The following is a 13,625-nucleotide window of genomic DNA, read 5'->3' on the forward strand; positions in this document are numbered from 1 at the left end:
CTATATATACTGTATATATATATATATATATATATATATATATATATATGTTATATGTCCCGTCACACTTTGTAGGGCCTTCTAAAATGTATTATTTTGCACCTCCTAGAGGCGGTTGCTGTAACAGAGCCAGTAATTAGTGTTTAGTAATTTCAGATGTGTTAGCTCATCTCATTTGCTTCCAGCACACCTGAAACCCTAATTTGTTTGTAGGCTCATGCAGTTTTCAGTTTGTTCATGTGAGACACAGAGGCAGAGCTCCTCTCCCCCTTTTCTTCTGTTGTTGCTTTGGAAAGCCTTTGCTTGTGAGTTTTCAGTGTTTAATTCTACAATTGCATTTCTGTATTTGTGTACAGGTGTGCATTTAAATAATAATGTAAATTCATGTGTGGTTTTGAGTTTAAAATACATTTCATGATGCTGTAAAAAAATACTAAGCTAAGCTGAATGTAGCTTTTGTCATTATGCTAGACTTAACTACAGTAGCAACAACATGTGAGCAGAGTGTTTGTGACGTTTACTCATTCCAATTATTTTGCCCCCATATATTGTATCTACAAGTAAGACGCGCAAACGCGGGAAGCGAACGCAGTGTGTGTGTGTTTCTTGTGTGACACAGCCGCGCCCTCTGGTGGCGGGCAGGTGGTGTTACAGCGTGACAGACAGACAGACACACAGACAGACAGACATGTTCTGCTAGGTCTCATAGTTGGTGCTCACTGCGTTCGCAATCACTGCGTTCGCAATCACTGCGTTCGCAATAATGTACATAACTACATATGCACATAAATCTGTCTGACTCCGTAAAAGCTAATTGCTGAATTGATCAGAGGGGAGAGAACTATTACTTTTATGCACTTAGTGCAGGGTGACTTCTTTTTTTATTATCTTCCTCTCTTTCAATCCTTCCATTTCCTGCCATAACTGTACAAAAAAAAAGAAAAGTAGAATTAATCTCTGAGAACTCATTAGCGGGCAGACTCATTGACAGGTTGGCATGTTTTATTCCCGCCTTGTGGAGTTTATGGTAATTAACCCATTCTGAACGGGAACCCATTTTGGTGTTCCAGCATCATGTTATGCTTTAGCTATTGGAAAATAGCAGATCTACAAGCTCATAGCGCGCCACCGCGCGCTATGAGCTTGTAGATCTGAACGGCAGACATTTTTAGAATCTGATCTCAGGTCAGAATGGGTTAATCAGACCAGTGTGTGTCCAGTGGAAACCTCGTATGAATCTGATCTCAGGTCAGAATGTGTTAAAGACGGGTACGTATTGATTGATGTCCCTAGGCTTTCCACGCTCTACTACTGTGGCGCTTGAGGGAGAGACTAAATGTAGCCCTTTCCCTGTCAATTTAACCCATTCTGACCTGAGATCAGATTCATACAAGGTTTCCACTATGGACACACACTGGTCTGATGAACCCATTCTGACCTGAGATCAGATTCTAAAAATGTCAGTCGTTCTTCGATTTTTCAAAAACAGCAGACCTACAAGCTCGTAGCGCGCCACTCGGTGGCGCGCTATGAGCTTGTAGATCTGCTATTTTTCAATAGCTAAAGCATAACATGATGCTGAACACCAAAATGGGTTCCCGTTCAGAATGGGTTAAGTTTCATGTGCAGATGGAATATTTTATAATATGTATATGGCTCAGGCTCAGGCTTTTCTCCGATAATACTGTATCTGATCATGACAACATTCTAAGCTTTATTGCATTAATAAGGCTCATCTTGAGATTTTCCACTGGCACTGCAGTGCCGAAGGGACTGTGCTTAAAGATGCCACTCAACCGAAGGCAAAGAAACACTAAACCGCTAGAAACTAAATGGAAGGGTGATATTCTCTCACTAGACACAGCATGACTTCAGTCTGGGATAACTAGGCTTGTTGAGCTTGTTATTATTTTTAATTTCTTTAATGGTATTTCAATATAATCGAGTTCCCAGAAATATAGCATCACATACATTCCAGTTTTATATAAAGTGGCTTCAACAAAATCTAGGCAAAATATGATCTGAATGAAGGATTCATCTATAAAAGTTTACAATCTTCCCCAAATCATCTTCCCTGTTTGATTCCCGGTTTCTCTTGGCACCATGCGGTGTTGAGCCAGACACTAGGCATGTAACGATACACTCGACTCACCATACGATACGTATCACGATACGATTTTTCACGATATTTTCAACACAATTCTTTTCCAGAATGATTACTGTAATGATAAACTGTAAACATGCTTTCTTGTTTAAACCTAGCTCGAGTTAACATGTAAAAAAATATATATTCTTTGATGGCATCTTAGGACAGATGTAGACCTATTTGACAGTGCAGAAACATAATTGCCTTCCTTGATGTATTGGGCACAGTCACAGACACAGTCCCCTCTGCAGGCCTCTACTACTGAAAGTGACTGCATGGAGTCTGTCTCATTTCTCTCCAAAAGCACGTGAATAGGATGGAATAATGATTACTTAACAGCTCACATTTCATATTTTTATTTTTATTTTTAATAAATCGCTACATATCGTCATACAATATGGTGGCATATTATTTTTCACTAGGAGGAACTAGTCAAATACCTTCTTGACTGGAAAATGTGATCATATTGTTTTGATTGTTCTTTTTTTTGTTTTCTCCTCTACCTTACAGTTTAAAAACCTCACAGATGATGTGGTAAGATTTGATTTGCATGTAGTAGTAATAGTATACCCATCCCCATCGCACAGTTCATACATCTGTTCTGTTTCACTGTATCTGACTTTGCCTAACCTTTCTTTCTACTTACGGTTTACTAACGGCATTGTAAAAACTAGAAATAACACAGTAGATTATCATCGGGGCATTTTTGTCATTGGAATGCTGGGCAAGAATATCACAAATCCATAGAGCTTTTAATTCCGTAGAAAATAGAATGGAATGAATAGATTAACACTACTAGTCCATACCCAGGGATGCATGCCATGCACCCACTGCAGTGACTGCACACCAAGTACTACATGTGGAACACCCTACCAACAGTCATTAAGACATGTGAATCCCTTGACTCCTTCAAAACCGCTATCAAAGGGCACCTATACGGACGACTGCAATTCGAAACTGTCCCCCGTAAAAATCTGAGTTTTTAGTTAGTAAATATTTCTATCAATCAAATCACATGCAGACTTAAGACTGAAACTGCAACATATCTTCTAAACCCCTGGGGGAAAATACAAATGAACAACTTAGATTTGTGAGAATAGAAAGAAACATCTTGAATAGTGACATATCTTTGTAAGCGGAAGGTGGAAGTTGGCATCTTCCTATGATCTCCTCCCTACTGATACGTCTGGTGACATCATCTATCTACATTTAGAACACAAATACAGAAGTCTTTGTGTTGGTTCAGCCATTTGTTATTTTAAAAATTTCACTTTTACATCATTCATTGAATTCAGAGTTCCTGGAGACATATGGGTTGGTGAACATCTCTGTCTCTGATCATCTGGCTACGTGAGAGAATACCATCTTCCTGGTTCTAGAGATCTAGACGTATATGATTATGATATGACGTAGATTATGGGCTTTTTAGTTTTTACATTGGATTTGATCATTGCTGAAAATAACGCTATGTGGCAAATAAAATGTTACTAGTAATCTTCACAAATATATAACACTTTCCTGATTTATAAAAAATAAATGTAAATTAGATGTACAAAGTACAAATCTAACGTTATACTATTAATGAACAATACCACCGTCGCATGACTTTGGTCACCACCACAAATGCTTGTGCGTTCAGTATGATGTCATCACATCATGGTCAGGTGTGATGTCCCCCCCGGCCCACACCTGTAGTCTCATGTAGCCAAGAGATGTAAAAGCTTCAAAAAGTGTTTTAGAAAATGCCTTGACTACTAACTAGCACTACAGACTTTATTTCAGGCATCTCACCTTAAATAGGGACTAGACTTTGGGGCGTAACTGCATGTGCACCATCAAAATAAATAAAACATTCTGTGAAAATGTTTTAATTTCACTCAGTGTTGCTTAATTCCTAACACAGTCCACAACAGTGCATGTGGCATTGAATGTTTTATTGCTGTAGAGTGTCTTTCTTACTCCCTATCTTCCGCCGTAGTCTGAAAACCCACCTTTTCAGACTCCATCATGGTCCGTAGCACTTACCCCACCCCCTTAGATAGCACTTTATGTAGACTTAGATAGCATTTGATACAGACTTATAGCATGTTATGTAGACGGCACTATAATTGCATTGTATGTCGTCATAGCACTTCATAGTACATATGTACAGCATAGTATAGTATATGTGTATAGTTTATATGTATAGTTTCATTATATAGATATTCCACTGTTACGTTCTTAGTTTACGCATGTTTCATGATCACATGCTTTTTATATATGTGATGTATTCCCATGCTTTTGGTTCTTGCTTAAAGGAGAATTCCATACTAAAAAGCTTTCTTACCTTTCTTTGTAGTTGTTACGTCCCCACCAAAGAGGTCCAGGTGTTATTTTGTGCAAAAGCTCCTTATTGGCTATTTCCCCTACCATAAGCCCTAAATGAATTGCATTGAATTGAATGGGAATTGAATGGGGCTATGGGATGTTGTGCTAATTCGCTTATTTCCATCGCTCAAAATTATAATTTCTTTGTATATATCCTCTCTTCATAATGTAAATAATATCCCAAGCGGCACACTTTACTACTGATGGAAATAAGCAAATTAGCATAATACCCCATAGCCCCATTCAATTCCCATTCAATGCAATGCAATTCATTGAGGGCTTATGGTAGGGAAAATAGCCAATAAGGAGTTTTTGCACAAAAAAAACACCTGGACCTCTTTGGTGGGGACGTAACAACTACAAAGAAAGGTAAGGAAGATAAGAAAGCATTCTAGCATGGAATTCTCCTTTAAACCAAGTCGCTCTGGATTAAGAGCGTCTGCTAAATGCCTAAATTGTAAATTTGTAATTATTATTTATGACTGAGATTTGTGTCTCTCTCTCTGCAGCTGGATAGGTTTGCTAGCATCCGGATACCGGGCAGTAAGAAGGAGCGTCCTCCCCTGCCACAACATGCCAAACACGGCTCCACCGAGTGGGCCACGGCCTCCTCAACCTCCTCCTCCTCATCCTCATCCACCTCCACCGCAGCCGGGCTAGAAGAGCTGTCGTCAAAGATCACCTCCGAGAAGGAGATCCTGGCTCTGTTTGAGAAGATGATGGTAAGACATAGACGTGAATTCTGGGGGCATTTCAAAGGAGTGAAATCCTATCACTGATCACTAGGCCTGACCTCGACATTTAAAAACAATAGCTCGTAGCGCGCCACCGAGTGGCACGCTATGAGCTTGTAGATCTGCTATTTTTCAATAGCTAAATTATAACATGATGTTTAAAACACCAGAAGGGGTTAAAGAATTCACCCTTTGTCAAGTCCCGCCCGTGGTTCTGCCCCTCTTCTTCGCACCCATTGGTTGCCGTTTCGTGGTTGGACAAGATGTTTTTCAGTTGCTTCGTATTGATATTCTGTGCACTCAATTCTCATTAAATTCTTATTTTTAAACTTGGGTGTCAGTAAAAAAGGAACATCACAGCTGCCGCGTGGTGACTGCAGGACAGTTTTTAGTTTTTTCCAAAAAAAGATGTTCTAGCAAATTCAACATAAACAAGGCGGAACCAGGGTGTGGTGGAACAAGGCAGGAAGAGCCTGCTGGTTGGTCAGTCAGGGACCAATCAGAAGGCTGACAAAGGGTGAATTAAATGGGTTAACATTTTTGTCCACTTGTCTTATGCCAAGGGGGTGCACATGCAGATCCGACACACCAAAGGTCTGACTAGCGGTGGAACCTGCGCTGCTCCGTGCTTGCGGTTAGGGTCGGGTTAGGGTTATGGTTTAGGGTTTAGGGTTTAGGGTCGGGTTAGGGTCGGGTTTGGGTCGGGTTAGGGTTCGACAGTCGGACCAATAGTATGTCGGAACTAAAGCCTGTACCCATCCCAAGTCCGGTCATAGAGACGGAACTTCAGCCCAACTTCATCCCAGACTTCCTGATGGCTCTAATGGCTCATTTTCGGTCTGGATTTACGGCACTGAGGTGACCACCGAACTACAACATGACGTCACTGAGGTGACCACCGAACTACAACATGACGTCACTGAGGTGACCACCGAACTACAACATGACGTCACTGAGGTGACCACCGAACTACAACATGACGTCACTGAGGTGACCACCGAACTACAACATGACGTCACTGAGGTGACCACCGAACTACAACATGACGTCACTGAGGTGACCACCGAACTACAACATGACGTCACTGAGGTGACCACCGAACTACAACATGACGTCACTGAGGTGACCACCGAACTACAACATGACGTCACTGAGGTGACCACCGAACTACAACATGACGTCACTGAGGTGACCACCGAACTACAACATGACGTCACTGAGGTGACCACCGAACTACAACATGACGTCACTGAGGTGACCACCGAACTACAACATGACGTCACTGAGGTGACCACCGAACTACAACATGACGTCACTGAGGTGACCACCGAACTACAACATGACGTCACTGAGGTGACCACCGAACTACAACATGACGTCACTGAGGTGACCACCGAACTACAACATGACGTCACTGAGGTGACCACCGAACTACAACATGACGTCACTGAGGTGACCACCGAACTACAACATGACGTCACTGAGGTGACCACCGAACTACAACATGACGTCACTGAGGTGACCACCGAACTACAACATGACGTCACTGAGGTGACCACCGAACTACAACATGACGTCACTGAGGTGACCACCGAACTACAACATGACGTCACTGAGGTGACCACCGAACTACAACATGACGTCACTGAGGTGACCACCGAACTACAACATGACGTCACTGAGGTGACCACCGAACTACAACATGACGTCACTGAGGTGACCACCGAACTACAACATGACGTCACTGAGGTGACCACCGAACTACAACATGACGTCACTGAGGTGACCACCGAACTACAACATGACGTCACTGAGGTGACCACCGAACTACAACATGACGTCACTGAGCCGCGGTGAAGAGCAAACCACCGCCACCGCTCCAGCCCTTCTCTCTGTTTTTACTCACCACCGCTCAACGTTATTTCAGCTCCGGTGGTCAGCTCACCACCGGAGCGGTGGTCACCTCACCACCGAAAATCCAGACTATGAATGAGCCTTAACTGGGGGGCCCTGAGGTGTCTCAGGCCCACCTGGTCTCATGGTCTAGTCTGGATCACTTGGAGCTTGGCTATGTTTACTTTTGTAAACTGGGAGCTGTCTGAAATCAGGACTGTATATGGGCAGGCACGAATAACCCCAGAAAAGAACCCGGACCCTAGATTATATTATATATATATATATATATATATATAGTTTGTGTTGTCTGCCTGGCTGCTTGTTGTTGTCATTGAGGTTTGTCGGTTGTCAGCAGCTCAAAGATGACAAGCATGTTGTTCTGAGTGACAGACAGAGCTCGGGAGGCTGTTGTACTCAAAGTGTGGGATGCAGAACTTGCTTTGATCATTTGTCATTCTTGCTCGCTCGCTGATTCATGGTTGTGCCGAAGGCAGGATGACAAGGGAGACATGGATAACTGATGCCCCATTTATGCTCTGTTTAGAGTAGACTCACATCTGGATCCTTAAGGCTCATTCATAGTCTGGATTTTCGGTGGTGAGGTGACCACCGCTCCGGTGGTGAGGTGACCACCTGCTCCGGTGGTGAGGTGACCACCCGCTCCGGTGGTGAGGTGACCACCGCTCCGGTGGTGAGGTGACCACCGCTCCGGTGGTGAGGTGACCACCGCTCCGGTGGTGAGCTGACCACCGGAGCTGAAATAACGTTGAGCGGTGGTGAGTAAAAACAGAGAGAAGGGCTGGAGCGGTGGCGGTGGTTTGCTCTTCACCGCGGCTCAGTGACGTCATGTTGTAGTTCGGTGGTCACCTCACCACCGAAAATGTATGAGCCTTTACACTAACATGGGCAAAAATAAAAATAGAAAAATCTCCAGATGAGAATGAGAGCGCCGTTTCATTCCCGTTCAACTGCACTAATCTTCTAATCTAGGTCATGACCTCAGCATCGGTCAAGTTCCTAAATTATAGCCTATACAACCTTTAACCTCTACAACCTTTATCCTTTAGCCTATACAACCTTTCAATTAAAAGTCAAACATATTAAAAGATGAGAAATGGGCCTGGGCCGTGGCTCAGTGGTCCAGGCAGCCTTGGCTGGTAATCCAGTCTGGCAGTGTGTCGCGGGTTCGACTCCCGATCCCGACGGCCTTTACTGCATAGGGGCCGTAGCTTTTCTGTTATTATGAATATTATTTTATGGTTTTTTCATGTCTTGTTTTCTTTGTCTTGCCTACAGTTGGTTTAGCATTATCTTTTCTCTCTTCAAATCGGTGCTCAAGTTGGCTGTAAACATATTAATGCTACTTTTAACCTTTCTCTTGTTTTCAGGAGGACATGAACCTGAACGAGGACAAAAAGGCTCCTTTGAGAAAAAAAGACCTCGCCATGAAGAGAGAGATGGTCATCCAGTACGTCTTTACTGCTTCTAAATCTGTAAGTGGCTGTGTGTGTGTGTGTGTGTGTGTGTGTGTGTGTGTGTGTGTGTGTGTGTGTGTGTGTGTGTGTGTGTGTGTGTGTGTGGACCAAGGAGTTATATTTAATATATAAAATTAATTGGACTCCTGGTTGACTATTTGAAGTAGTCCATTTCAGAGTCGACTTTGTTTGTTGTTTCTCAACTGATAATGTCTTTGTAAGTGAAACAAAGATTTGACTAAATTATACCATTTCTTTTTTTGCATCCTGAAATATTTGCAACCTGTATTATTAATTCCCACTGCATTGTGGATGATGGCCCCTCTTCACAGTTGTTTAATAGCATTCATCCTTTGAATCCACAGTTTTTGGTGTGTGTCCTGAAAGGCATTGAAGGGTTTCCCGTTTATGTATGCAAGTTTGCTATCAGGGTTGATTGTCCTTGCCTCAGAGTGTTGGCACCGGGCCTCCTGTTTTCCCCTTCTGAGAACAGCCCAGCAGACCTTGAGTGTTCGTGATGAAACTGTGAAGTTTTGTCAATGATTGAATCCACACGGTGACGGCAACTGTTCTATTTGTTTCTCTCAGCAAAAGCCTTGAGCTAAATGACTTCAGGTGCCCTTCAGAACATCAAACTTTTATAGGCCGTTTATAGCACGACTATTGTATTCCGTCGACAGCCGGTTCCGGTCGCCAGTGTTTTGGATCTTCAAAATAAGGGTTGAACGGGGGTGGGGGGGGGTTGATATCCTGGCATATAGTAATCATTCTTTAATTAATCCTGGTGGGGATTGATTTAAGATAACTGTATTAAATTACTTCTGAAGGAACGGTATCCTTCCCTGGGCCCGGCAGCACAACCAGACCCCAAAAATAGCACACCTACAGACCTGTAGGTGTGCTATTTTTGAAAAATCTTGAAAATGTGGCACAAATCTTTGAATATATATTCTTTCACAGCGAACGTTTTTAACTCAAATCTTTGCTTCTGGGGGGGGGGGGGGGCGGTCCCTGGAACAACATATTTTCAGATGGGGGGGTCGGCGGCCAAATACATGAAAAAGGTTTAGCACCACTGACATAGAAACACAGGTTTTGCAGGAAACTGTCATGATTACTTTTTTTTTTTAATTTCGACGTCAGGCCTAAATGGGTTAAGTTAAGGTTTCAGGAGAGTGTACTGTACATTACTGTACATTACTTAACAGTAATGGGCAATTGTGTATGAATGGAATTCCTCTGAGTAAGAGCTGCTAGGAGCCCCCTGGGTTTCTTTGGTTGCGCCACAGTGCAGACTGCAGAGGGAGGGCACATAAAACCCTTCTTTAATGATTACTTTTTATTGTATTTCTCTTTTTTATTAGACGCTATCCTACAAAAAGCAGTGTCGTGTTACGGGCTGCATCTTTCAGAGCAAACATTTATTTCCACTTAATGCTCATTTATTGCAATAATTAAGCTTAACTGTAGCTTAATCCTGCAATAATAATCTTTCACCGAAAGTGCTTGGGAAGTGTTTGGGGAAATTCAACAACACAGAAAAACACGCAACTCTAAAACTATAAGAGCCGAGTTAAGGCTTTTTCAAGAGTTTACCCACGCGCTCTCTCTCTAGACTAGCGGGTATTTTTGATGATTCAATTGTGATTCAATGATCACCACTGACTTCAGCTTCCTTTACCAAAATAATACATCCGAATCCAATTTAGCTGCCCATATTTCTGCCCTTATGTAATGCTGAGCATCCTCTGTCAAACACATCATGTTTCACATTGCTTAACCCGTTTTGGACTGATGTCGATTAACCCATTCTGACCGGGCACCCATTTTGGTGTTGGCATCATGTTATGCTTTAGCTATTGAAAAATAGCAGATCTACAAGCTCATAGCGCGCCACCGAGTGGCGCGCTACGAGCTTGTAGGTCTGCTATTTTTGAAAAATCAAATAACGACTGACATTTTTAGAATCTGATCTCAGGTCAGAATGGGTTAATCAGACCAGTGTGTGTCCAGTGGAAACCTCGTATGAATCTGATCTCAGGTCAGAATGGGTTAAAACAAAGGCTTCTAAATCCGGGTGGCGGCTGTGGCTCAGGAGGTAGAGCAGGTCGTCCAATGATCCCTGGGTCGGCGGTTCGAATCCCGGCTCCTCCTCCTGTCCTACATGTGGAAGTGTCCTTGGGCAAGACACTGAACCCTACATTGAAGTGTCCTTGGGCAAAGACACTGAACCCTACATTGAAGTGTCCTTGGGCAAAGACACTGAACCCTACATTGCCTCCAGTGAGTCGGTCGGTGTGAGCTCGCCACCGTCGGTGTGTGAATGTGGGAAGTGAGGACGCTGGCGTCGACTGTTCGCCGCTTCACCTCCCAATGTATGAATGAATGAACCGTTGTAAAGCGCTTTGAGTAGGCACGTAGTGCATAGAAAAGCGCTATATAATGCAATTCATTCATAGTTTTCTGAAAACCCCATGTTTCTATGTCAGTGGTGCTCAACCTTTTGCATGTCAAGGACCCCCAGAATTATCTCTATTGGGCCACGGACCCCCCCATCTCAAAATATGTAGTTCCAGGGACCCCCCCCCCCCCCCAGAAGCAAAGATTTTAGTTAAAAAAGTTTTCTCTGAAATATATATTCAAAGATTTGCAGCACATTTTCCACAACTTAGAAAACAACTAACAACTTAAATAAAGTAAAAAAAATAGCTAAAGTATAACATAAAGCTTAAAACACCAAAAGGGGTTTTATACCTTTTTTTTTCTTCAGTTCTATAAGAGGCGGTGAGACCAGAGATTAATTACCTGATTGCTCATGCAAACCATTGATTATCAGCCACGTAATGGTGACGTCTGTGGCATCTATTCAAATGTTAGGACGACTAAACCTGTAAAACATGCATGTGTTCCGTCTAAGGGCCATGATTTAATTCATTAGATGTTGACTGAAAAACATTAGTATCGCACTTTCTATTGTTTCCCCTCCCCTGGAGCATTCTAAGTAGTGTGCGGACAAAAGAAACTCTGTGTGTTGAAAAGACAACTGTGCCAATTAACCTTTAGTACTGTACTGAATACTGTACTGAGCAGGCTTCTTTGAAATTGCAAGTGTAGGCAGATGTATACAGTAGCCTTGTAGAGGTTGAAGAGTCTTCTTACAAATAGAGGGGCAGTAATACTGGTAATATTATAATAAACAACGACTCTTTGACACTGCTTTGACGACGTCAACACACTTCAAAGGGTTTGTCTGCAGTGTCCCTGCTGAGGCAGCAACTGAAAAATAGTCTTTATAGAAGGCCTATAAGAGACTTAAACACAATCGGGCACATTTCAATATGCTGTTTAACCCATTTTGGACTGAAGTCGATAAAAAAAAGGCTTCTGAAAAACCCCATGTTTCTATATGTCAGTTGGTGCTCAACCTTTTTCATGTCAAGGACCCCCAGAATTATCTCTATTGGGCCACGGACCCCCATCTCAAAATATGTAGTTCCAGGGACAAAGATTTTAGTTCAAAACGTTCGCTCTGAAATATATATTCAAAGATTAGCACCACATTTTCACAACTTCTCCTGTCTTCCAACACTACATTCTTGAAGAAATAGCTTTTTTCCTGTCCATCCATGCTACTAAGGCAGGGGTTTTTTTTTTGGGGGGGGGGGTTCCCAAATTATATATATATATATATATATATATATATATATATATATAAAAGATGAAGAAGAAAGAATTGCAACTGAATGGCTGGAAAATGTAAATGAAGAGTTTACATAATAATAATAAGTACACATAGTACATTCATACACCTTCCCTAATGCTTATATCTGGTTTCAGTATTTATCTATGGTGTATTGTCTCTATTATTAAGGTTATTGTAGTAGTCAATTTATATTGGGGGTCGAGGAGGGGGTGGGTTCGGGGGTCCCGAGACATTGCCAAAGCATTTCCCGGGGGGCCCAAAACGTTGAGAACCCCTCTGGACTAAAGCATAAAGTCAGCCTATAGTTGGAGCACGTACTGTACCGCCACATTAACCCATTCTGACCGGGCACCCATTTTGGTGTTATAGCATCATGTTATGCTTTAGCTATTGAAAAATAGCAGATCTACAAGCTCATAGCGCGCCACCGAGTGGCGCGCTACGAGCTTGTAGGTCTGCTATTTTAGAAAAAAATCGAAAAAGAGCGACTGACATTTTTAGAATCTGATCTCGGGTCAGAATGGGTTAATCAGACCAGTGTGTGTCCAGTGGAAAACCTCGTATGAATCTGATCTCAGGTCAGAATGTGTTAATGCTCTGTCGCTTCAACATCAAGGTGTCTCCATCATGGCCGTCTCTCTCTCTCTCTCTCTCTCTCTCTAAGATAATCATTTCAAGGGCATGGTGGCTCCTCTGTGCTCTAAGTATCTCTGTCCCCTCAAGGCAGACTGTCTTTTCTGTTCCCTCTACTAGGCCTAACCAATTTAGGCCTGACGTCGGAATTAAAAAAAAAAAACGTTTTCTAAATCTGTGACAGTTTTCTGAATCATGTTTCTGTATCAGTGGTGCTCCATATTTAATGTCAAGGACCCCCAAAAAATGATATGTAATTGGCCACCGAGTCACCGACCCCCCCCCCCCCATCTGAAAATATGTTGTTCCAGGGACCCCCCCATCTGAAAATATGTTGTTCCAGGGACCCCCCCATCTGAAAATATGTTGTTCCAGGGACCCCCCCCCCCACACACACCCCAGAAGCAAAGATTTGAGTTAAAAACGTTTGCTCTGAAAGAATATATTATTCAAAGATTCCCGCCACATTTTCACGATTTTTACAAAAATAGCAGATCTACAAGCTCATAGCGCGGCACTCGGTGCCGCGCTATGAGCTTGTAGATCTGCTATTTTTCAATAGCTATAAAGTATAACATAATGCTTTAAAAAAACACCAAAAGGGGGTTCCCGCCCAGAATGGCCTAATTATCTCTCAGCATTGACCTGCCTTTGATACTGTGAGACATGGG

At 42.6% G+C, this 13,625-nt stretch overlaps 1 protein-coding gene across 1 annotated transcript in view; it reads left to right on the forward strand.

Moving 5' to 3' along the window:
* LOC308314782 (protein diaphanous homolog 3-like) overlaps window positions 1–13,625 on the forward strand; it is a gene marked incomplete at its 3' end in the record, with an annotated part of 217,989 nt that overhangs the window by 9,276 nt on the left and 195,088 nt on the right. The window contains exons 2-4 of the mRNA XM_080762464.1: window positions 2,657–2,680; window positions 5,023–5,235; window positions 8,532–8,636. Coding sequence (XP_080618590.1) covers window positions 2,657–2,680; window positions 5,023–5,235; window positions 8,532–8,636 — 342 coding nt within the window. The remainder of the gene's footprint in view (window positions 1–2,656; window positions 2,681–5,022; window positions 5,236–8,531; window positions 8,637–13,625) is intronic.

Source organism: Protomyctophum bolini (assembly GCF_963924005.1).
Source record: "Protomyctophum bolini genome assembly, chromosome: 1".
Lineage (NCBI taxonomy): Eukaryota > Metazoa > Chordata > Actinopteri > Myctophiformes > Myctophidae > Protomyctophum > Protomyctophum bolini.